The sequence below is a fragment of the Salvelinus alpinus genome, chromosome 5, assembly GCF_045679555.1.
Source record: "Salvelinus alpinus chromosome 5, SLU_Salpinus.1, whole genome shotgun sequence".
Lineage (NCBI taxonomy): Eukaryota > Metazoa > Chordata > Actinopteri > Salmoniformes > Salmonidae > Salvelinus > Salvelinus alpinus.
In genome coordinates, this window is record NC_092090.1 from 56319734 (window position 1) to 56344764 (window position 25031).

Below are 25031 nucleotides of genomic sequence, written 5' to 3' on the forward strand. Positions count from 1 at the left end.
CCAGACCCTCCACTAGACTTTATGCTGGTGCGTCCGGAGTTCGCACCTTGAGGGGGGGGTTATGCCACGTTCCTGACCTGTTTTCTCTTATTTTTGTATGTGTTTAGTTGGTCAGGGCGTGAGTTGGGGTGGGCATTCTATGTTATGTGTTTCTATGTTGGTTTATGGGTTGCCTGATATGGTTCTCAATTAGAGGCAGGTGTAATTAATTTCCTCTGATTGAGAACCATATTAAGGTAGGATGTTCTCACTGTTTGTTTGTGGGTGATTGTCTTCCGTGTCTGTGTTTGTCGCGCCACACGGGACTGTTTCGGTTTGTGTAGTCTATTCCTGTTCTGCGTGTTTATGTACGTTTTTCCAGTTCAGGTCTGTCTACGTCGTTTTGTTATTTTGTTAATTATCAAGTGTAGTTCGTTTTCGTCTTGTTTAATAAATTCATCATGTCTTCATTACCCGTTGCGTCTTGGTCCAATCTCTCTCCTCAAGACGATCGTTACACCCATCTATAGGTTATTTTCAGGAGGCTTGGCATATTAGGGGCGTAGCTTTCAGATAGTTATTTTGGCCAACCATGAGAGTAAATGTAATTTCATGTTCATCATTAAGTTTGTACACGTACATTTTCCTTTAATATTTTTTGCACATTACATATTGTAATATAAAATGATTTTTTACATATTACAAAAAAAGTGGAAACTATCCCAACATTGGGTTATGCATATGCTCTTAAGGGACATATACACTTGTGGAAACAGAACAGATGAACCGGCATGACATTTACTCTTACAGGTGTCCAAAAATTACTTTCTGAAAGCCACGCCCCTACTAAACCACACCTCCAGTCTTCTGATCTGACCCACTGGGTCATATCTCAACAACCCAACCTTCCTCCGTTTAAAGAAAACAACGCAAGTAACCCAATACCTGCAACCCAACAGTTGGGTCATCCAAACAACCCAGCATTTTTGGGAATGTAGTAGGCTATGTTGATACTCTCAGCTTGTTGGGCCCTGGTGCACCGCAGTTTAGGCAGTCGAGTTGGTGGAATGAAAGGCGGAGTGTGTGTGTGACAACCGCTTTTTGACTGATGACTGATATAAGGGCATGTACGTAGGCACACTGCCTCTCCAAGGTTTCAGCTCATCACCATTCTCTCGAGTAGCCTAGGCCTACTGTTGCATGGTTTACATGAATTCTCTAGTTCAGTAAAAAATGGTCAACCGCACGATATCATAGTCCTACCACACATACAGTACATGCTGCATTTCATATTTGCTGCAAACTGTGGTAACACTTTACTTGATGCCCAGCGTCATAACACGTTATGTTGCGGTCATAACACTGTCATGATATATTTAGACCTGTTGTCACATATATTGCATTATTTAATGACTTTTTATGTCTGGTTATGACTCATAACCAGACATAAAATAACTACCGTGGTAGGTTTTGTGGGTTTCTACACTCATGTAGTAGGTCATAACTTATGTTTATGTTATATAAAAAACAATGAAATTACCCATATTAAAATATCATTGTAATTGCGCACACATTGATGTCAGACATGCACCTAACCCAATGCTCTGTTTCTGATGACTGGGATGAATGCAGGAACAGATTTCACGAACAGGACAAGACAACCGCTTTTTGAGGAGAGATGGCTGCCGTTTTATTGTCTCTTAATCATCGGTACTATTATGTTTGTTTTTTTGCAACTTATATTGTACATAATGTTGCTGCTACCGTCTCAGCGATTACTCATCTTGAACTGGACGAAGCATTTCTCTTTAATGAGTCTGTCACGTTCCTGACCTGTTTTCTGTTTAGTTTTGTGTGTTAGTTGGTCAGGACGTGAGTTTGGGTGGGCATTCTATGTTATCTGTTTCTATGTTGGTTTAGGGTTGCCTGGTATGGCTCTCAATTGGAGGCAGGTGTTTGGCGTTCCTCTAATTGAGAGTCATATTTAGGTAGGCTGTTCACAGTGTTTGTTTGTGGGTGGTTGTCTCCTGTGTCAGTGTTTGTCGCACCATACGGGACTGTTTCGGTTTGTTCATTTCATGTAGGCTATTTTTCCCTGTTCGTGCGTTCTCGTGTTTATGTATGTTCGTCGTTCAGGTCTGTCTACTTTCGTTTTGTTATTTTGTATCATTATCAAGTATAGTTCGTTTTTGTCTTGTCTTTAATAAATATAATGTGTTCACAACCCGCTGCGCCTTGGTTCGATCACTACTCCTCCTTTTCGGTAGAAGAGGAGGAGGACCGTCGTTACAGAACCACCCACCTATCCAGAGCCAAGCAGCGGTGTAAACGGAGTAAGGGACAGCGAAAGAAGGAGGAATGGACTTGGGACGATGTATTGGACGGTAAAGGTTGCTACACATGGGAGGAGATCCTGGCTGGAAGGGATCGCCTCCCATGGGAACAGGTGGAGGCACTGAGGAGAGCAGAGGCTACTGGGTTGAAGAACCGGAGTTATGAGGGGACGCGTCTTGCACGGAAGCCCGAAAAGCCCGTGAGTAACTCCCAAAAATTTCTTGGGGGGGGGCTAAGGGGTTGTGGGCCAAGGGCAGGTAGGAGACCTGCGCCCACTTCCCAGGCTAACCGTGGAGAGCGGGAGTACGGGCAGACACCGTGTTACGCAGTAGAGCGCACGGTGTCTCCTGTACGTGTGCATAGCCCGGTGCGGGTTATTCCACCTCCCCGCACTGGTAGGGCTAGATTGGGCATTGAGCCAGGTGTCATGAGGCCGGCTCAACGCGTCTGGTCTCCAGTGCGTCTCCTCGGGCCGGCATACATGGCACCTGCCTTACGCATGGTTTCCCCGGTTCGCCTACACAGCCCGGTGCGGGTTATTCCACCTCCCCGCACTGGGCGGGCGACCGGGAGCATTCAACCAGGTAAGGTTGGGCAGGCTCAATGCTCAAGAGAGCCAGTACGCCTGCACGGTCCGGTATTTCCGGTGCCACCTCCCCGCCCCAGCCTAGTACCTACAGTGCCTACACTACGCACTAGGCTACCAGTGCATTTCCAGAGCCCTGTTCCTCCTCCACGCACTCTCCCTATAGTGCGTGTATCCAGTTCGGTGCCTCCAGTTCCGGCCCCACGCACTAAGCCACCTGTGCGTCTCCTAAGTCCTGTACACACTGTCACTTCTCCCCGTACTAGTCCTGAGGTGCGTGCCCTCAGCCCGGTGCCACCAGTGCCGGTACCACGCACCAGGTATAGAGTACGCTTTGAGAGTTCAGTGTGCCCTGTCCCTGCTCCCCGCACTAGTATGAAGGTGCGTGTCCTTAGCCCCGTGCCTCCAGTTCCGGCACCACGCACCAGGTCTACAGTGCGCCTTATCCGGCCAGAGCCATCCGTCTCCCCAGCGCTATCTGAGCCATCCGTCTCCCCAGCGCCATCTGAGCCATCCGTCTCCCCAGCGCCATCTGAGCCATCCGTCTCCCCAGCGCCATCTGAGCCATCCGTCTCCCCAGCGCCGTCTGAGCCGCCCGTCTGCAATGAGCCTGCAAAGCCGCCCGTCTGCCATGAGCCTGCAAAGCCGCCCGTCTGCCATGAGCCTACAGAGCCGTCCGCCAGACAGGAGCCGCTAGAGCCGCCCGCCAGACAGGAGCCGCTAGAGCCGTCCGTCAGACAGGGTCTGCCAGAGCCGCCAACCAGACAGGATCTGCCAGAGCCGCCAACCAGACAGGATCTGCCAGAGCCGCCAGCCAGACAGGATCTGCCAGAGCCGCCAGCCAGACAGGATCTGCCAGAGCCGCCAGCCAGACAGGATCTGCCAGAGCCGCCAGCGAGCCATGAGCAGCCAGAGCCGTCAGCGAGCCATGAGCAGCCAGAGCCGTCAGCGAGCCATGAGCAGCCAGAGCCGTCAACCTGCCATGAGCGTCCAGAGCCGTCAGCGAGCCATGAGCAGCCAGAGCCGTCAGAGAGCCATGAGCAGCCAGAGCCGTCAGAGAGCCATGAGCAGCCAGAGCCGTCAGCCAGCCATGAGCGTCCAGAGCCGTCAGCCAGCCATGAGCGTCCAGAGCCGTCAGCCTGCCATGAGCGTCCAGAGCCGTCAGCCTGCCATGAGCGTCCAGAGCCGTCAGCCTGCCATGAGCGTCCAGAGCCGTCAGCCTGCCATGAGCGTCCAGAGCCGTCAGCCTGCCATGAGCGTCCAGAGCCGTCAGTCAGCCATGAGCTGTCCCTCAGCCAGAAGCGGCTAGTAATTCAGAACTGCCCCTCAGTCCAGAGCTGTCTCTCTGTCCGGAGCTGCCCTTCAGTCCGGAGTTGCCCCTCTATCCTGAGCTACCTCTTTATCCTGAGCTACCTCTCTCTCCTAAGCTATCCCTCTGTCCTGAGCTATCCCTATGTCCGGAACTACCTTGTCCCAGAGCTGTCCTTGATTCTGGTGTTGCCCCTAAATTTAGGTGGGGTTATTTGGAGGGTGGTCATTGTGGGGAGGCTAAGGAAGCGGGGATTGATTATGGTGGGGTGGGAACCACGCCCGGAGCCTAAGCCACCACCGTGGTCAGATGCCCACCCAGACCCTCCCCTGGACTTTTTGGTGATGCGTTCGGAGTACGCATCTTGAGGGGGGGGTTATGTCACGTTCCTGACCTGTTTTCTGTTTAGTTTTGTGTGTTAGTTGGTCAGGACGTGAGTTTGGGTGGGCATTCTATGTTATCTGTTTCTATGTTGGTTTAGGGTTGCCTGGTATGGCTCTCAATTGGAGGCAGGTGTTTGGCGTTCCTCTAATTGAGAGTCATATTTAGGTAGGCTGTTCACAGTGTTTGTTTGTGGGTGGTTGTCTCCTGTGTCAGTGTTTGTCGCACCATACGGGACTGTTTCGGTTTGTTCATTTCATGTAGGCTATTTTTCCCTGTTCGTGCGTTCTCGTGTTTATGTATGTTCGTCGTTCAGGTCTGTCTACTTTCGTTTTGTTATTTTGTATCATTATCAAGTATAGTTCGTTTTTGTCTTGTCTTTAATAAATATAATGTGTTCACAACCCGCTGCGCCTTGGTTCGATCACTACTCCTCCTTTTCGGTAGAAGAGGAGGAGGACCGTCGTTACAGAGTCAGACGGGAAGGATATACTCCAAACACCCGAACAGGCCCTCATCCCCATCATTCACAGGAGAAAGAAACTGAGATTTCACGGAAGGAGATCAGGAAGCCTTGTGAGGATCAGGCGACGAGTGGCTAATCTGCCTTTGCCATCCGTACTGTTAGCCAACTTTCAATTGCTGGAAAATAATTGTGACGAACTAAGAACACGTATATTCTACCAATGGGACATTAAAAACGTATGTTTCACCGAGTCTTGGCTGAACGACGACATTAACAACATACAGCTGGAGGGTTATACACTCTATCGGCAGGATAGAAGAACAGACTCTGGTAAGACGGGGTGGCGGCCTATGTATATTTGTAAACAACAGCTGGTAAACGATATCTAAGGAAGCAGGAAAACGCTCATCCAGAGGCGCCGCTCCTCGAGGCCTCGAGGTTAATGCAGGGAAACTTAAAACTGTTTTATCAGAATTTCTATCAGCATGTTAAATGTGCAACCAGAGGGAAAAAAAACTTTAGACCACCTTTACTTCACACACAGAGACGTGTACAAAGCTGTCCCTCGGCCTCCATTTGGCAAATCTGACAATTCTATCCTCCTGATTCCTGCTTACAAGCTAAAATTAAAGCAGGAAGCACCAGTGACTCAGTTAACTTCTCTGCGCTATAGATCCCTTTAGCGGGATCATTTTCCTAAACAACCGCTGAATTGCAGGGCGCCAAATATTACTAAAAATATTTATAATCATGCAATCACAAGTGAAATATACCAAAACACAGCTTAGCTTGTTGTTAATCCACCTATCGTGTCAGATTTTGAAAATATGCTTTGCAGCGAAAGCAATCCAAGCTTTTGTGAGTGTATCAATCAATGCTAGAACAGCTAGCCCCAATAATAATATAATATTTCAACCGGACCGTAACCTATTCAATAAAAGAGAGAAAGAAAATGGAGAGCTACCCCTCTCGCGCACAGGAACTAATCAAAGGACACCTGACTACTTTTGAAAAATCTCGCTCATTTTTCAAAATAAAAGCCTGAAACTATGTCTAAAGCCTGGTCACAGCCTGAGGAAGCCATTGGAAAAGGAATCTGGTTGATACCCCTTTAAATGGAAGAAAGACGGGCAAGGAAACAAAGATAAAAAATAAAAAAAATCACTTCCGGGTTAGATTTCCTCAGGTTTTCGGCTGCAGAATCAGTTTTGTTATACTCACAGACAATATTTTGACAGTTTTGGAAACTTTGGAGTGTTTTCTATCCTAATCTGTAAATTATATGCATATTCTATGATCTGGACCTGAGAAATAGTCCGTTTACCTTGGGAACGTTATTTAATATTTTTTTGTTTTAACTGACCCCTAGCGTCAAGAGGTTAATAAAAAAGTGGTCAGATGAAGCAGATGCAAAACTACAGGACTGTTTTGCTAGCACAGACTGAAAATTGTTCCGGGATTCTTCCGATGAGGAGTACACAACATCAGTGACTGGCTTCATCAATAAGTGCATCGATGATGTCGTCCCCACAGTGACTGTACGTACATACCCCAACCAGAAACCATGGATTACAGGCAACATTCACACTCAGATAAAGGGTAGAGCTGCCGCTTTCAAGGAGCGGGACTCTAACGATTATAAGAAATCCCGCTATTTCCTCCGACGAACCATCAAACAGGCAAAGCATCAATACAGGACTAAGATTGAATCGTATTACACCGGCTCCGACGCTCGTCAGATGTGGCAGGGCTTGCAAACTATAACAGACTACAAAGGGAAGCACAGCCGAGAGCTGCTCAGTGACACAAGCCTAAAAGATGAGCTAAATAACTTATATGCTCGCTTCGAGGCAAGTAACACTGAAACATGCATGAGAGCATCAGCTGTTCCGGACGACTGTGTGATCACGCTCTCCGCAGCCGATGCGAGTAAGACCTTTAAGCAGGTCAACATTCACAAGGCCGCAGGGCCAGACGGATTACCAGGACGTGTACTCCGAGCATGCGCTGACCAACTGGCAAGTGTCTTCACTGACATTTTCAACCTCTCCCTGTCGAAGTCTGTAATACCAACATGTTTCAAGCAGACCACCATAGTCCCTGTGCCCACCATAGTCCCTGTGCCCAAGAACACTAAGGTAACCTGCCTAAATGACTACCGACCCTGTAGCACTCACGTCTGTAGCCATGAAGTGCCTTGAAAGGCTGGTCATGGCTCACATCAACACCATTATCCCAGAAATCCACTCCAATTTGCATACCGCCCCAACAGATCCACAGATGATGCAATCTCTATTGCACTCCACACTGCCCTTTCACACCTGGACAAAAGGAACACCTACATGAGAATGCTATTCATTGAATTCAGCTCAGCATTCAACACCATAGTGCCCTCAAAGCTCATCACTAGGACCCTGGGACTAAACACCTTCCTCTGCAACTGGATCCTGGACTTCCTGACGGGCCGCCCCCAGATGGTAAGGGTAGGTAACAACACATCCACCACATGGGGGCCCCTCAGGGGTGCGTTCACAGTCCCCTCCTATACTCCCTGTTCACTCATGACTGCACGGCCAGGCACGACTCCAACACCATCATTAAGTTTGCCGATGACACAACAGTGGTAGGCCTGATCACCGACAACGATGAGACGATAAGGAGGAGGTCAGAGACCTGGCCGTGTGGTGCAAGGTCAACAACCTCTCCCTCAATGTGATCAAGACAAAGGAGTTTATTGTTGATTACAGGAAAAGGAGGACCGAGCACGCCCCCATTCTCATCTACGGGGCTGTAGTCGAGCAGGTTGAGAGCATCAAGTTCCTTGGCGTCCACATCACCAACAAACTAACATGGTCCAAGCATACCAAGACAGTCGAGAAGAGGGCACAACAAAACCTATTTCCCCTCAGGAGACTGAAAAGATTTGGCATGGGTCCTCAGATCCCATGCCAAAGGTTTTACAGCTGCACCATCGAGAGCATCCTGACGGGTTGCATCACTGCCTGGTATGGCAACTTCTTGGCTTCTGACCGCAAGCCACTACAGAGGGTAGTGCGTACGGCCCAGTACATCACCGGGGCCAAGCTTCCTGCCATCCAGGACCTCTATACCAGGCGGTGTCAGAGGAAGGCCCTAAAAATTGTCAAAGACTCCAGCCACCCTAGTCATAGACTGTTCTCTCTGCTACCGCACGGCAAGCAATACCGGAGCACCAAGTCTTGGTCCAAGAGGCGTCTAAACAACTTCTACCACCAAGCCATAAGACTCCTGAACATCTAATTAAATGGCTACCCAGAGTATTTGGATTGCCCCCTTGCCCTCCTCTACACTGCTGCTACTCTCAGTTATTATCTATGCATAGTCACTTTAATAACTCTACCTACATGTACATATTACCTCGACACCGGTGCCCCCACACATTGACTCTGTACCGGTACCCCCTGTATATAGCCTCCTTTCGTTATTTTACTGCTGCTCTTTAATTATTTGTTACTTTTATCTCTTTTTAGGTATTTTCTTAAAAATGCATTGTTGGTTAAGGGCTTGTAAGTAAGCATTTCACTGTAAGGTTGTATTCGGGGCATGTGACAAATAAAATTTGATTTGATAGGCCTTTCTGGTTTATATGGTTATGATGGTCATTACGCTTCTTGACAGTTTCATAAAGTGTTTTCTCTTAGTCTAAGTAAAGTAACACATGATGGTTGTTGTTTAAAATATTATGAAAAAACATGACTTTAAATAAAATGTGGGTTTTGAAACTAAACCAGCCATAAAATAACACAATGTCACAACAGGTGTAAATATGGGTCATGACAGTGTTATGACCATATTATGTCTGCTGTTATGACACTGGGTGTCAAGTAAAGCGTTACCCAAACGGTATCACTGAAACTAAATCAGACATTAAAAAAGGAAGATAAGTATTTCATTAGACAGTGAGTTTCACACTAGAGAAATTAACACGAAGATTCAACCGTCTGAATAAAGTTTTTATTTGTATTGAATTGTACAAGCCTGAATTCATTCTACCCACACAGTCTGAATTAGCCTAGGTAACAGTCATTTTAGATAACATTCCACTCCTGTCACTTGCCAAATGACAGGAGTGGCAAGGAGTGGAATGATAGCTAAATAGACTGGTACCCAGACTAAATCTGAATTAGGGATTAACATGGGTAACCAGGAGCCTGGGACTGTCCCCGCTATTCACATTTCCCCCAAAAATGTAAATGACAAGACCTGGGAAATTACAAAAATATTACCCAATGTCGGCACTAATGCAAAATAACGCTATCCCCTGCTTCTCTGCGCGGTCTCATACTGGAATCACAGCAAGCGTGCAGCCATGCCATTAACACTATGAGTTTCCCTAACCATAGATAAACTTGCTGTTTCAGCTGGTATTGACCAGCTATGTGGTAACTGGGTACTTTTAGGTATTTACTTACTTTAATACAATTAAACTACCTGGTTCCAAAGAAAAACAATATTATTAATTAATTATTATGCATGCACTGCTCTATAACACACCTTGGATTGAAATCCCGGCCAAAGACTGAGAAACCCTGAGAGATAATCTATGCTGGTCAGAGGAAGCAGACACACACAGACATTATAGTGATGGAGATGGCCATTGTGGTCCTAGCGGCCTTCAGGCAATTTCTGGTTCTGAAAAATCCATGATCACTGTTCCGTCTCTTTGCTGACTTGGGGCTCCCAAGTGGCGCAGTGGTCTAAGGCTCTGCATCTCAGTGCTAGAGGCGTCACTACAGACACCCTGGTTCAAATCCAGGCTGTATCATAACCGGCCGTGATTGGGAGTCCCATAGGGCGGCGCACAATTGGCTCAGCGTCGTCCGGGTTTGGCCTGTGTAGGCCGTCATTGCAAATAAGAATTTGTTCTTAACTGACTTGCCTAGCTAAATAAAGGTTCAATAAAAAAATGACTGGGTTTAGAGATAGGTCTCGCATCACTGGCCCCGCTAATCCGCTGCGCACTTGCATGTGCTCAGGCATTTAATGGTGTGTGTCCATTTTCTATAGATACAGAGATTAATGCTGTTCCCTCATGGCTTTAGTCCTTCCTGAGTCAGGGCTAAAGAGACTTTATGGAGAACACAACAGGACAAACCAGGCTTAGAGTCACAACGGCCAGGGATTTCTGTGTGGGTGTACATTTGTGCATGCGTGTGTGTGATCAGGAGTTTAGCTGTACCCAGTCCAAAAGAGCCTTTCTGTCATCGATGCTCCACAGTTCAGCAAACAACCTCTTGCTCTTTCTAGAGAGACAGAGAGAGATCAGAGAGGGAAAGAGAGAGAGAGAACGAGAGAGAGTGAAAGAAGTGGGTTAGAGGTAGGGGGAACACAATAGAAAAGTGGTTTTAATTCGATCCAATATAATTGGAGGCCAACAGAGAATCATATGGAATTTCTCTAATTACAAATATTTCAGTCTTGAAGTAAATCCATTTAGTGTGTTCTGCTGTTTCATAAGGTGTATTTGTTTCCGTTTGTATCTCATTCTACTGTTTGCATCAGGTATTTGATATGGAATAAAGTCCCATGTAGTACTGTGCGCCTCCTGTCTGTTCTGGACTTGGGGACTGTGACGAGACCTCTGGTGGCATGTCTTCTGGGGTATGCATGGTGTCAGTAGCGCCAGTAGTTCAAACAGACAGCTCAGTGCATTCAACATGTCAATACCTCTCACAAATACAAGTGATGAATTCAATCTCTACTCCACATTGAGCCAATTTTACAAAATCCCTCTTTGTGGCACTTGATCACACGACTGAACAGTAGTCCAGGTGTGACAAAACTAGGGCCTGTAGGACCTGCCTTGTTGATAGTGCTGTTAAGAAGGTAGAGCAGCGCTTTATTATGGACAGACTTCTCCCCATCTTAGCTACTGTTGTATCAATATGTTTTGACCATGACCGTTCACAATCCAGGGTTACTCCAAGCAGTTTAGTCACCTCAACTTGCTCAATTTCCACATTATTTATTACAAGATTTCGTTGAGGTTAAGGGTAAAGCGAATGATTTGTCCCAAATACAATGCTTTTAGTTTTTCAAATATTTAGGACCTTCTTCCTTGCCACCCATTCTGAAACTAACTGCAGCAATTTGTTAAGTGATGCAGTCATTTCAGTCTCTGTAGTAGCTGAAGTGTATAGTGTTGAGTTATCTGCATACATAGACAAACTGGCTTTACTCAAAGCCAGTGGCATGTCGTTAGTAAAGATTGATTTAAAAAGTTTTGCAGAAGTGTTCTCATACTCAGTCACTGGACTGCTCAACCGAAAGAGTGTTCCACTGTGTGGGACAGTGTGTGTCTTTGTATGTGTACCTCCGGGCGTCGACGATGTTCTTTAGTTCCTGTGCTTTGCGTGCGGCGATGTGGAGTACAGCTTCTGGAATCTCAGCCAATCGGGCAACATTTAGCCCATAGCTCTGCCCAGCCGCCCCCTCAGTCAGCTGGTACAGGAAGGTGATGAACTCTGGCTGCACCTCAACGTCTACACACACGCACACACAAAGGTATAAACACAATTTCGCTATGGTTAGCCTTACTGGACTTAAGTCAACCGTCCTAACTAACCCTTAATAAACCCACAGCCAAGGTTATTTCTGTAAATAATGGGGCCAATGTGTGACATTGTTTAATTGTTTTGAAACAAAAATAAAAAGGAGTTGTATGCAGTTCTACGTGTAGTTAGAGGAATAATAGTGAATATATGCAAATTGGCCCATAAATCCACCAATACTACAACACATGGCTAGGACTACACATCCTTCAAGCAGGGTTCATACAGACATTGGCAAGTCAAATTCAAGGACTTTCAGGGACTTTTTCAAGGACCTCAATGTTATACAATTGCATAATTTAATTGTACATACGCTGAGTATTCCGAGACAGACTGACCAGGTGAAAACTTTGATCCCTTACTGATGTCACTTGTTAAATCGGCTTCAATCAGTGTAGATGAAGGGGAGGAGACAGGTTAAAAGAAGGATTTTTAAGCCTTGAGACAAATGAGAAATGGATTGTGTTTGTGTACCATTCAGAGGTTGAATGAGCAAGACAAAATATTCAAGTGCCTTTGAACAAGGTATGGCAGTAAGTGCCAGGTGCACCCGTTTGTGTCAAAAACTGCAACGCTGGTGTCTTTTTCACGCTCAACAGTTTCCATTGTGTATCAAGAATGGTCCACCACCCAAAGGACATCCAGCCAACTTGACACAACTGTAGGAAGCATTGGAGTCAACATGGGCCAGCATCCCCGTGGTGCTTTCGACACCTTGTAGTCCATGTCCGGATGAATTGAGGCTGTTCTAAGGGCAAAAAGGGGAGGGGGTGACCAACGAACACAATTGCATTTTATCGATGGCAATTTGAATACACAGATATACTGTGACGAGATTCTGAGTCGTGCCCATTGTCGTGCCATTCATCCGCCACCATCACCTCATGTTTTAGCATGATAATGCACAACCCCATGTCACAAGGATCTGTACACAATTCCTGGAAGCTGAAAATGTCCCAGTTCTTCTGGCCTGCATACTCAGACATGTCACCCATTAAGCATGTTTGGGATGCTCTGGATCGACGTGTACGACAGCATGTTCCAGTTCCCGCAAATATCCAGCAACTTCGCACAGCCATTGAAGAGGAGTGGGACAACATTCCACAGGCCACAATCAACAGCCTGATCAACTCTATGCGAAGGAGATGTGTCGTGCTGCACGAGGCAAATGGTGGTCACACCAGATACTGACTGTTTTTCTGATCCACGCCCCAACCATTTTTTAAAGGTATCTGTGACCAACAGATGCCTACCTGTATTCACAGTCATGTGAAATCCATAGATTAGGTCCTAATAAATGAATTTCAATTGAATTATTTCCTTATATGAACTGTAACTCAGTAAATTGTTTGAAATTGTTGCATTTATATTTTTGTTCAGTGTAGCAGACGTAGGCACACAATAAAGCCTATGTAGCAGGAATCAAGGTAAGACCCAGATGCAGACTGTCAAAGTAAGAATGTTTATTGTAGCAACAGGGGCAGGCAAGACAGGTCAAGGCAGGCAGGGATCAAAGATCCAGGGTAAGGCAAAGGTACAAGACGGCAGGCGGACTCCGGGTCAGGGACGGGCAGAGTTCAGTTATCCAGAGTTGGAGCAAAGGTACAGGACAGCAGGCAGGCTCAGGGTCAGGCCGAGAGGTCAGGCGGGCGTGTACAGGGTCAGGATATGCAAAGGTCAAGAACCAGGAGGATGAGGAAAGAGAGGCTGGGAAACGATAGGAGCTGACAGGAAAAACGCTGGTTAGCTTGAATGAACAAGACGAACTGGCATCAAACAGACAGAGAACACAGGAGATGATAGGGAAGATGGGCGACACCTGGAGAGGGGTGGAGACAAGCACAAGGACAGGTGAAACAGATCAGGGCGTGACACATTGTTCATGAATAGCGGTAACAACTAAATCTCACAATTTCTGTTTTTATAATGAGAAAGAAACCAAAAAAACTGGTTCCTTTTGTAATGGAAGGATTTGTATGGAAAGCCAAGTTGAAGCCAACATTAGATGGTGTCGTCCACATAATAACCGCACTGCAACAGAGTAGAGCAACACCCTTCAATTGAAGCAGCGGGAAAATGACGAAAGTGGACACATCTCCCACTGGCTGAATCCACGTTGTTGTCACGCCCTGACCGTAGAGAGCTTTTTATGTCTCTATTTTGGTTTGGTCAGGGTGTGATTTGGGTGGGCATTCTATGTTCATTTTTTATGTTTTGTATTTCTTTGTTGTTTGGCCGGGTGTGGTTCTCAATCAGAGGCTCTGATTGAGAACCATACTTAGGTAGCTTTTTCTCACATGGTTTTTGTAGGTAGTTGTTTTCTGTTTTTGTGTCTTCACCAGACAGAACTGTTTCGTGTTGTTACATTTTGTTATTTTGTCTCAGTGTTCAGTTTTTTTAAATAAATAATCATAAACACTTCCCACGCTGTGCTTTGGTCCACTCTTCCTTCAGCCCACGAGAAGCGTTACAGAACTACCCACCACCAAGGGACCAAGCAGCGTGGAATAGAGGACTGGACATGGGAGGACATCCTGGACGGCAAGGGATCCTACACATGGGAGGAGATCCTGGCTGGAAGGGATCGCCTCCCATGGGAACAGGTGGAGGCAGCCAGGAGAGCGGAGGCAGCAGGAAAAGGGAACCAGCGGTATGAGGGAACATGGCTGGCAAGGAAGCCCGAGAGGCAGCCCCAAACATTTTTCTTTTGGGGGGGGGGGGCACACGGGGTGTGTGGCAGAGTCAGGTTGGAGACCTGAGCCAACTCCCCGTGCTTACCGTGGCGAGCATGTGACTGGTCAGGCCCCGTGCTATGGGGTGATGCGCACTGTGTCTCGGCCGAGCATTCACAGGCCGGTGTGCTCGGTGCCAGCGTCCCGCATTTGCCAGGTGGAAGTCGGCATCCAGCCAGAACGGGTGGTGCCAGCTCTGCGCTCGAGACCACCAGTGCGCCTCCACGGCCCAGTGTATCCGGTGCCTCGGCCAAGGAAGAGAACCCCTGTATGTCTCCCCAGTCTGGTGAGTCCTGTGCCTGCTCCTAGAGCCAGGTCTCCTGTGTGTCTCCCCAGCCCGGTGAGTCCTGTGCCTGCCTCCAGCCTGGAGCCTCCAGGGACGGCCTCCAGCCCGGAGCCTCCAGAGACGGCCTCCAGCCCGAAGCCTCCAGAGACGCCCTCCAGCCCGGAGCCTCCAGAGATGCCCTCCAGCCTCCAGAGACGGCCTCCAGCCCGGAGCCTCCAGAGATGCCCTCCAGCCTCCAGAGACGGCCTCCAGCCCGGAGCCTCCAGAGACGCCCTCCAGCCCGGAGCCTCCAGAGACGCCCTCCAGTCCGGAGCTTCCAGAGGCGCCCTTCTGTCCGGAGCTTCCAGAGGCGCCCTTCAGTCCGGCCCCCACAACGAGGGTCCCCAGTCCGGGGCCCGCTGCGAGGGTCCCCAGTCCGGGGCCCGCTACGAGGGTCCCCAGTTCGGGGTTGGCGGCGAGGGTCCCCGCTCTAGAGGCGCGGGTCTACGTCCCGCACCAGAGCCGCCCGCCACCGCGGTGAAATGCCCACCCAGACCCTCCCCTATAGGTTCAGGTTTTGCGGCCGGAGTCAGCTTTTTATGTCTCTATTTTGGTTTGGTCAGGGTGTGATTTGGGTGGGCATTCTATGTTAATTTTCTATGTTTTGTATTTCTTTGTTGTTTGGCCGGGTGTGGTTCTCAATCAGAGGCAGCTGTCTACGATAGACACTTCCCATGCTGCGCTTTGGTCCACACCTTCTTCATACGACGACCGTTACAGTTGTTTCCACATCATTTCAATGAAACTACATTGAACCAAGGTGGAATAGACATTGAATTGAAGTCTGTGCCCAGTTGGCTCTCACAAAAAGTATTGAAATAAATAACAGATAATTATAAGGGAGCAGGAGAACTTAAAAATTGGCAACAATAATTACAAGGACTTTTCAAGCACCGAATTGAGGAAATGTCTGATTTTAAAGGTAGGCTCATTCCAGTACTTACATTTCTGAGCCCCATATTCAAGTAGGCTACTTCAAGCCCCTATTGTTTCAAATTTTAGGTGTAACATGTAAACCAAAATGTATTTGTCATGTTATTTCAATACCAGATCATATTGTGAATAAGCCCTCTATAGGCTATGTAATTTGTTATACTTATATCCAGAACAATTCATAGGAATATCGTTGGGTGTTGCAAAATAGTCTATCCCACACAATTGCGCACAGTAGACTGTGTTCAATCCAAGGCACAAAAACATATGAAAAGAGGAACTCATTACCTTGATGCTTTCTGTTACATCTAATGAGACACCTCACCCCTAATGAGACATTTTTATTGTATTTAACCTTTATTTAACTAGGCAAGTCAGTTAAAAACAAATTCTTATTTACAATGACAGCCTACCCGGCCAAACCCGGACGACTCTGGGCCAATCGAGCGCAGCCCTATGGGACTCCCAATCAAGGCCGGATGTGATGCAGCCTGGATTCGAACCAGGTACTGCAGTGACACCTCTTGCACTGAGATGCAGTGTCTTAGGCCACTGCGCCACTCGGTAACACAAGTAAAGCAGACAACATCAATTTGATGATCAACATCAATTCGCTAGGGATATTAGAGCCAACGTGGATCCAGGCACAACTGTCTTCACCGGCATAACGGATGACAACAAAATACTCTGGACATTCCTCAAACAAATGTATGTTTTATGTCACACGATTCTAGACAAATCCTTCAAGACACCAACCATGAAAAAGGATTAAACATGTAATGACAAAAAAAAAATGGCAGATTATTATCAATGACTTATAACAGCTGTAACAAGTTGTCAAGTGTAGGAAATCCTCACTGGTGCCCTTGTTTATAGAAAGACCCACAAGCATATACACACACACACCACCAGCGTACCGTCTGTGGTGATGTCTGGTTCATTGAGGAGGAAGGCCATGTGGAAGTTGCCTACATGCAGAGGATACACCTTCTCCAGCTCACACAGAGGAGGGTAGTGGGTCACAAACAGAGTCAGAGACTTCACCTGAGAGGGGTAAGGGGGAGGAAAATGGATGAAGATAGAGAGGGGGGAGAGAGAGGATGGGGAGAGAAAGGGCGATAGAGACCAAGGGAGAGCAAGAGATTGAGGTCAAATATTCAACAGTAAGTGAACAATCATATTTTCAATTTCATTGAGATCACCTGTATAAATAAAAAGAAAAGTGTATGACCCTATTCAAACAACCCAGGTAATAATTTTTCTTCGTGCTATTGCTTTACACTTATTGTGAAACCTGGTTAGAGGCTCTGACTGAGCTCTGAGACACAGAGATCTCAGACACAGAGGGAGGAGAGACAGGGAGGCAAGAGGAAGGGGGGAAAGAGGAGGATAAATAGAGATGAGTAGTCACCTGGTGGCAACTTTTCCTGACCTGAAGATGAGAGGAGCTTTGTACTGGGGAACTTACTACCTGTATCATAGCCAGCACTATAAATATGTGTGTGTGCCAATTTGTGTACCTTGGTTAACCTGCTGTCTGGTGTTCAAGGTAAAAGGCCATTATAGCACTATGGGCTAGTTTCCCAGACACAGGCTATGCCTAGTCTTGGACTAAAAAGCTATTTCAACTGAGAATCTCCATTGATCAGGTTTTTCAGTGCAAAACTAGGCTCAATCTGTGCCCGGGAAACCAGGCCTATTTTTATTTATTTTGTGCCTTTATTTAACTAGTCAGTTAAGAACAAATTCGTATTTTCAATGACGGCCTAGGAACAGTGGGTTAACTGCCTTGTTCAGGGGCAGAATGACATTTTTTTTTACCTTGTCAGCTCTGGAATTCAATCTTGCAACCTTTCGGTTACTAGTCCAACGCTCTAACCACTAGGCTACCAGCAGCCCCAGTTGTGTATCCTAAGGTCAACAACAGATTGCCAGGACAACCCCATCTGCCCTCCTGATGACCCTCAGAGGTTAGAGGTCAGGGTACAGGGTGGGGCCACTCATCTAATAGAACTCATTGTAGTCTAAAAGGGGTTGGTATTGTGGTGTTAATTGTAATAATAGCAAGCCATTTCCAGGGCCAAATTCCAAAAACAGTTCTCACATGATTGCGCTGAAATGATGAAAATAAGGTCAATGAAGTTCAAATGCCTTGTGGGTGTAACAGTGCAGATGTAAAAGGCGTCATTGTAAATAAGAATTTGTTCATAACTTACTTGCCTAGTTAAATAAAGGTGAAATAAAAATATATATATTGTGCAGGTGTTCCTAATGTTTTGTACACTCGGTGTACATATAGAGTGGGTATAACATCATGTAAACATTATTAAAGTCAGAGACCAGTGGGCAGCAGTCTCTAAGGTGCAGGGTAGTGTACTGGGTGGTAGCCGGCTATTGACAGTCTCTATGGTTCAGGGCAGGGTACTGGGCTGAAGGAGGATAGTGATGACTGTTTAACAGTCTGATGGCCTGGAGATAGAAGCTGTTTATCAGTCTCTCGGTCCCAGCTTTAATGCACCTATATTGTCTCAGCCTTCTAAATGGTAGAGGGGTGAACAGGCCGTGCTTGGGTGGCTGAAGTCCTTGATGATCTTCTTGCCCTGCCTGTGACACCGGGTGTTATAGATGTCCTGGAGGCTGTGTGTGTGTGTGTGTGTTGCACACCTTTTAGTTTTCTCATTAAATGCTTTCAATATTCCTATATGAATTTCTACAATTTATAGTTGGTCTGAGGTTTTTAAGTCATTGAAAGTTATTGGAATTTTAACATTGTCACATTTACATTGTGTAATTTACTGATGGTCCCTAACTAGCCCCAAAGGGATATCCTATGTCAAACCATATTTACCACAGGTATTACGATTGGGTCACGTGCAGCTGCACTCCGAATTGATAATTACTTGTGTGCTGCCAGCTGTGGGCATGTGGGCAGCATTGAAATGAACCCAAGATTCATTTATGTTGTTTTGGACGAGACTGACTTTATGACCAAAATTATCCTATTTACACTTTGTAGTCACTTTTGACAAATTAAATGTTTGATGCCACATAGGCTCTTTTCTAAATGAGAAGTTTAGGGGCATTTGCTCTTTTAAACTATCCACATTTGTAAAACAAAAACAGTTCTCTGAGAGAGCTCTCAAGGTTTCATGTTTTACAAAATAAATAGTTGAATGTTCTTGTTATGTAAATTGGGTAAATGAAAATGTTTAAGTAGCAGCTAAGCCTTTCTGGGATGTTTTTGGCGGTGGTTTGGCTAGAAAAGCACAGGCTAACGACCTGTTGTGTAATAGCATTGCTTTGTTTGAACAACTTCAAAGGAAGGAGTTTATAAAAAGACAAACATGGCACTGTTTCAGGGCTTTTACTTCTCCTTCATTTTGTAAGCAATATTAGGTAGCTACAGTAAATACCCTTGATGCATTTCTGTGATTTCTAGTCCATACACACACTACCACCATCATCACCATCACCACCTCCCCCCCTTCCTTCTCCTCCTTCTTTTCCACACCATCATCATCATCATCATCACCACCATCCGACATGAGTCTGCATCAGAACAGGAGTCCTGGTTGTCATAGTAACCAGTCTGTCCCAGTCTCCTATGGTCACCTGTGAGGTAGATTGTAGTTATGTATGTGTCTTGTTACCTAACACTCTGATTGGAGCATTGTGAACGGAGAGCCTTGAAGTTCAACGTTCTCTCTCTTTCTCTGGGGACTTGGAGAGGGAGGGAGAAGAGAGAGACTCTGGTTGCCATAGCAAAGCTCTCCCAGAGACTCGGAGAAAGAGAGAGCTCAGAGGAGTTCTGTTGGCAGTCACAGAACCAGCACTTGGTCTGGTGAGATACATGGTGTGCAGGCTTTAGTTCCAGCCTAGCACTAATCTCCTTTGATAGCCTGTTAACATAATAATGTTACATATCTAGCACATTTATTTATTAATTTTATTTAACCTTTATTTAACCAAGTAGGCTAGTTGAGAACAAGTTCTCATTTACAACTGCGACCTGGTCAAGATAAAGCAAAGCAGTGCGACACAAACAACAACACAGAGTTACACATGGAATAAACAAACATGCAGTCAATAATACAATAGAAAAGGTCTATATATACAGTGTGTGCAAATGAGGTAGGATAAGGGAGGTAAAGGCAATAAATATGCCATAGTGGCGAAATAATTACAATATAGCAATTAAACACTGGAATGATAGCTGTGCAGAAGATGAGTGTGCAAGTAGAGATACTGGGGTACAAAGGAGCAAAATAAATAACAGTATGGGAGATGAGGTAGTTGGATGGGCTATTTACAGATGGGCTATGTACAGGTGCAGTGATCTGTGAGCTGCTCTGACAGCTGGTGTTTAAAGTTAGTGAGGGAGATATGAGTCTCCTGCTTCAGTGATTTTTGCAGTTCGTTCCAGTCATTGGCAGCAGAGAACTGGAAGGAAAGGCGGCCAAAGGACGAATTGGCTTTGGGGGTGACCAGTGAGATATACCTGCAGGAGCACGTGCTACGGGTGGGTGATGCTATGGTGACCAGTGAGCTGAGATAAGGCGGGGCTTTACCTAGCAAAGACTTATAGATGACCTGGAGCCAGTGGGTTTGGCGACGAATATGAAGCAAGGGCTAGCCAACGAGAGCCAGCCAACAAAAGCATACAGGTCGCAGTGGTGGGTAGTATATGGGGCTTTGGTGACAAAACGGATGGCACTGTGATAGACTGCATCCAATTTGCTGAGTAAAGTGTTGGAGGCTATTTTGTCTATTCAGTTTTACAAGGGTAGGTTTGGCAGCATGAGTGAAGGATGCTTTGTTGCGAAATAGGAAGCCAATTCCAGATTTAATTTTGGATTGGAGATGCTTAATGTGAGTCTGGAAGGAGAGTTTACAGTCTAACCAGACTCCTAGGTATTTGTAGTTGTCCACATATTCTAAGTCAGAACCGTCCAGAGTAGTGATGCTGGACGGGCGGGCAGGTGTGGGCAGCGATTGGTTGGAGAGCATGCATTTAGTTTTTACTTGGAGGCCACGGAAGGAGAGAAGTATGGCATTGAAGCTCGTCTGGAGGTTAGTTAAGCATGTCCCAGTTTAGGTCACCTAACAGCACGAGCTCTGAAGATAGATGGGGGGCAATCAATTCACATATGGTGTCTAGGGCACAGCTGGAGGCACAAGGTGGTCTATAGCAAGCAGCAATGGTGAGAGACTTGTTTCTGGAAAGGTGGATTTTTAAAAGTAGAAGCTCAAATTGTTTGGGCACAGACCTGGATAGTAAGACAGAACTCTGCAGGCTAACTCTGCCCCCTTTGGCAGTTCTATCTTGTCGGAAAATTTTATAGTTAGGGATGGAAATTTCAGGGTTTTTGGTGGTCTTCCTAAGCCAGGGTTCAGACACGGCTAGGACATCCGGGTTGGCAGAGTGTGCTAAAGCAGTGAATAAAACAAACTTAGGGAGGAGGCTTTCCATAACATAGACTGACCAGGTGAATCCAGGTGAAAACTATGATCCCTTATTGATGTCACTTGTCAAATCCATTCAATCAAGTGTAGATGAAGTGGAGGAAACAGGTTAAAGAAGGATTTTTAAGCCTTGAGCAAATTGAGACATGGATTGTGTATGTGTGCCGTTCAGAGGGTGAATGGGCAAGACAAAATAAGTGATTTTGAACGGGGGTATGGCAGTAGGTGCCAGGCACACCGGTTTGAATATGTCAAGAACTGCAACGCTGTTTTTTTTTTTAATGCTCAACAAGGTGAAAGGTGAATTCTCCCAGTGTCATAATTAATGGCGCCGGCTGCCGTTTTACGGGCTCCTAACCACCTGCTATTTTGTTCGGTTTTTTGCAACTCATTTTGTACGTAATGTTGCTGCTACCGTCTCTTATGACCGAAAAGAGCTTCTGGACATCAGAACAGAGATTACTCACCTTGAACTGGACGAAGATTTTTTCTTTAATGAGTCTGATGCAAAGGGTATACTGCTTTGTCAATACAAAGCCCAAATCACTGTCATCAGTGTAAAGAAAAGACGGAGGAAAAGGGGGAGAAGGGCGGGGTTCCTTGCAAAGAATTCGCAGACGAGTAGGTAAACCACCACTACCCTCCATATTATTGGCCAAAGTGCAATCATTGGAAAATAAACTGGACGATCTACGATTAAGACTATCCTACCAACGGGACATTAAAAAACGGTAATATCTTATGTTTCACCGAGATGTGGCTGAATGACGACACAGATAATATAGAGGTGGCTGGCTTCTCCGTGCATCGGCAGAACAGAGCAGCTACATTCTGCTTGTGCAGAATGTCTAAAATTTAACAAGTCTCGAGGTAGAATACCTCATGATAAGCTGTAGACCACACTATCTACTAAGAGAGCTCTCATCTATATTATTCGTAGCCGTCTATTTACCACCACAAACCGATGCTGGCACTAAATCCGCACTCAACGAGCTGTATAAGGCCATAAAGAAACAAGAAAATGCTCAACTACAAGAGGCGCTCCTAGTTGCCGGGGACTTTAATGCAGGCAAACTTATATACGTTTTACCTCAAAAACTATAGACCACCTTTAATCCACACACAGAAGCGCATACAAAGCTCTCCCTCGTCCTCCATTTGGCAAATCTGACCATAATTCTATCCTGATTCCTGCTTAAAAGCAAAATTTAAGCAGGAAGTACCAGTGACTTGCTCAATACGGAAGTGGTTAGAGATGACGCGGATGCTACGCTACAGGACTGTTTTTCTAGCACAGACTAAAACATGTTCTGGGATTCATCCAATGGCATTGAGGAGTATACCACCTCAGTCACCGGCTTCATCAATAAGTGCATTGACGACGTCGCCCCAACAGTGACCGTACGTAAATTTACCAACCAGAAGCCATGGATTACAGGCAAAATCCGCAACGAACTAAAGGCTAGAGCTACTGTTTTCAAGGAGCGGGTCACTAATCCGGACACTTATAAGAAATCCTGCTATGCCCACAGACGAACCATCAAACAGGCAAAGCATCAATACAGGACTAAGATTGAATCCTACTACAGCAGCTCTGACACTCGTCGGATGTGGCAGGGCTTGAAAAATATTTCTGACTACAAAGGGAAACCCAGCCGCGAGCTGCCCAGTAACGTGAGCAAACCAGATGAGCTTAACTTCTTGACGCACGGATCCCTTTAGCGGGATCATTTTCGTAAACAACCACTGAATCGCAGAGCGCCAAATTCAAAAATAATACTAAATTTATTTTTTTCATGAAATCACAAGTGAAATATACCAAAACACAGCTTAGCTTGTTGTTGATCCACCTATCGTGTCAGATTTTGAAAATATGCTTTACAGCTAAAGCAATCCAAGCGTTTGTGAGTTTATCAATCACTAGACAAAACAGTAAGAACAGCTAGCCGCAAATTAGCTTGGTCACGAAAGTCAGAAAAGCAATAAAATGAATCGCTTACCTTTGATGATCTTCGGATGTTTGCACTCACGAGACTCCCAGTTACACAATAAATGTTATTTTTGTTCGATAAAGATTATTTTTATAACCATAAACCTCCATTTGGTTTGCGCGTTATGTTCAGAAAACCACATGCTCGTGCCGGTCCTGAAGGGAAGACGAAAATTCCAAAAAGTATCCAAAAAGTATCCGTAATGTTTGTAGAAACCTGTCAAACGTTTTTTATAATCAATCCTCAGGTTGTTTTTAACATACATAATCGATAATATTTCAACCGGACGGTAAACTATTCCATACTACAGAGAAAGAAAATGTCGAGCTACAACTTTAGCGGGCATGAACTAATCAAAGGACACCTGACGCGTTTTGATAAATCTCGCTCATTTTTCAAAATAAAAGCCTGAAACTATGTCTAAAGCCTGGTCACAGCCTGAGGAAGCCATTGGAAAAGGAATGTGGTTGATACCCCTTTAAATGGAGGATGGGCAGGCAATGAAACAGGGATTTTTCCAAATAAAAGGCACTTCCGGGTTGGATTTCCTCAGGTTTTCGCCTGCAAAATCAGTACTGTTATACTCATATACAATATTTTGACAGTTTTGGAAATTTTAGAGTGTTTTCTATCCTAATCTGTCAATTATATGCATATTCTAGCATCTGGGCCTGAGAAATAGTCTGTTATTTTTCCAAACATAAAAATAGTGCCCCCTAGCTGAAAGAGGTTAATGCCTTTTATGCTCGCTTCGAGGCAAGTAACACTGAAGCATGCATGAGAGCACCAGCTGATCACTCTCTCCGTAGCCGATGTGAGCAAGACTTTTATCCTCTCTTGGGTAGGGGACAGTATTTTCACGTCCGGATGAAAAGCGTGCCCAAAGTAAACTGCCTGTTACTCAGGCCCAGAATCTAGGATATGCATATAATTGGTAGAAAACACTCTAAAGTTTCCAAAACTGTTAAAATAGTGTCTGTGCGTATAACATAACTGATTTGGCAGGCGAAAACCTGAGAAAAATTCAATTCGGGAAGTATTTTTTTGTTGCTGGTTTTGTAGTTTTCTATTAAATGCCATTAAAGTATCCATTGCTAATTGCAGTTTCTGTGCCTTCCACTAGATGTCAACAGTCTTTAGAAATTGTTTCAGGCTTGTATTCTGAAAAATGAAGAAGTAAGAGCAGTCTGAATGAGTGGACCCTAAAGTGTCACAGAGCTTTTTCATGCGCACGACCGAGAGAGTGCGTTTCTTGTTTACCTTTTAAATTGACGACATTATTGTCCGGTTGAAATATTATTGATTATTTAGGCTAAAAACAACCTGAGGTTTGAATATAAACATCGTTTGACATGTTTCTATGAACTTTACAGATACAATTTTGATTTTTTTGTCTGCCTGTTTTGACTACAAAACAGAGGTTTTTGGATATAAAGAGACTTTATCAAACAAAAGGAACATTTATTGAGTAAATGAATGTCTGCTGAGTGCAACCATATGAAGATCATCAAAGGTAAGGGATTAATTTTATCTCTATTTCTGACATGTGTAACTGTTCTACTTGGCTGGCTACTGTTTGTAATGAATTGTCTAGTGGGCTATGTTCTCAAATAATCGTAAGGTATGCTTTCGCCGTAAAGCATTTTTAAAATCTGACACCGTGGTTGGATTCACAAGAAGTTCATCTTTAAACCTATGTAAAATATGTTTCGTTTTCTGAATTTTTATAATGAGTATTTCTGTATTTGAATTTGGTGCCCAGCAGTTTCACTGCCTGTTGAAGAGGTGGGACGCTACCGTCGCACGTGCCCAAGAGAGGTTAATGAAGTCGTAAGATGTCTAGCTAGTAATTTGTTATGCTAACAAGGTAGCAAGAAGTTGCGTAGCAACTTCCAGTAGACAGGCGAAGCGCTAGTACTCTCAACTGAAAGTTTACCATTCA

General features: G+C 45.4%; 1 protein-coding gene across 1 annotated transcript in view; it reads right to left on the bottom strand.

Annotated features, from left to right (window-relative positions):
- Positions 1-9026: 9026 nt before the first annotated feature.
- Positions 9027-25031, bottom strand: part of msh3 (mutS homolog 3 (E. coli)) — a 119090-nt gene continuing 103085 nt past the window's right edge. The window contains exons 22-24 of the mRNA XM_071402374.1: positions 16553-16679; positions 11408-11576; positions 9027-10337 (exon numbers count right to left, since the gene is read on the bottom strand). Of these exons, the coding sequence (XP_071258475.1) occupies positions 10256-10337; positions 11408-11576; positions 16553-16679 (378 nt within the window). The 3' untranslated portion in view covers positions 9027-10255. The remainder of the gene's footprint in view (positions 10338-11407; positions 11577-16552; positions 16680-25031) is intronic.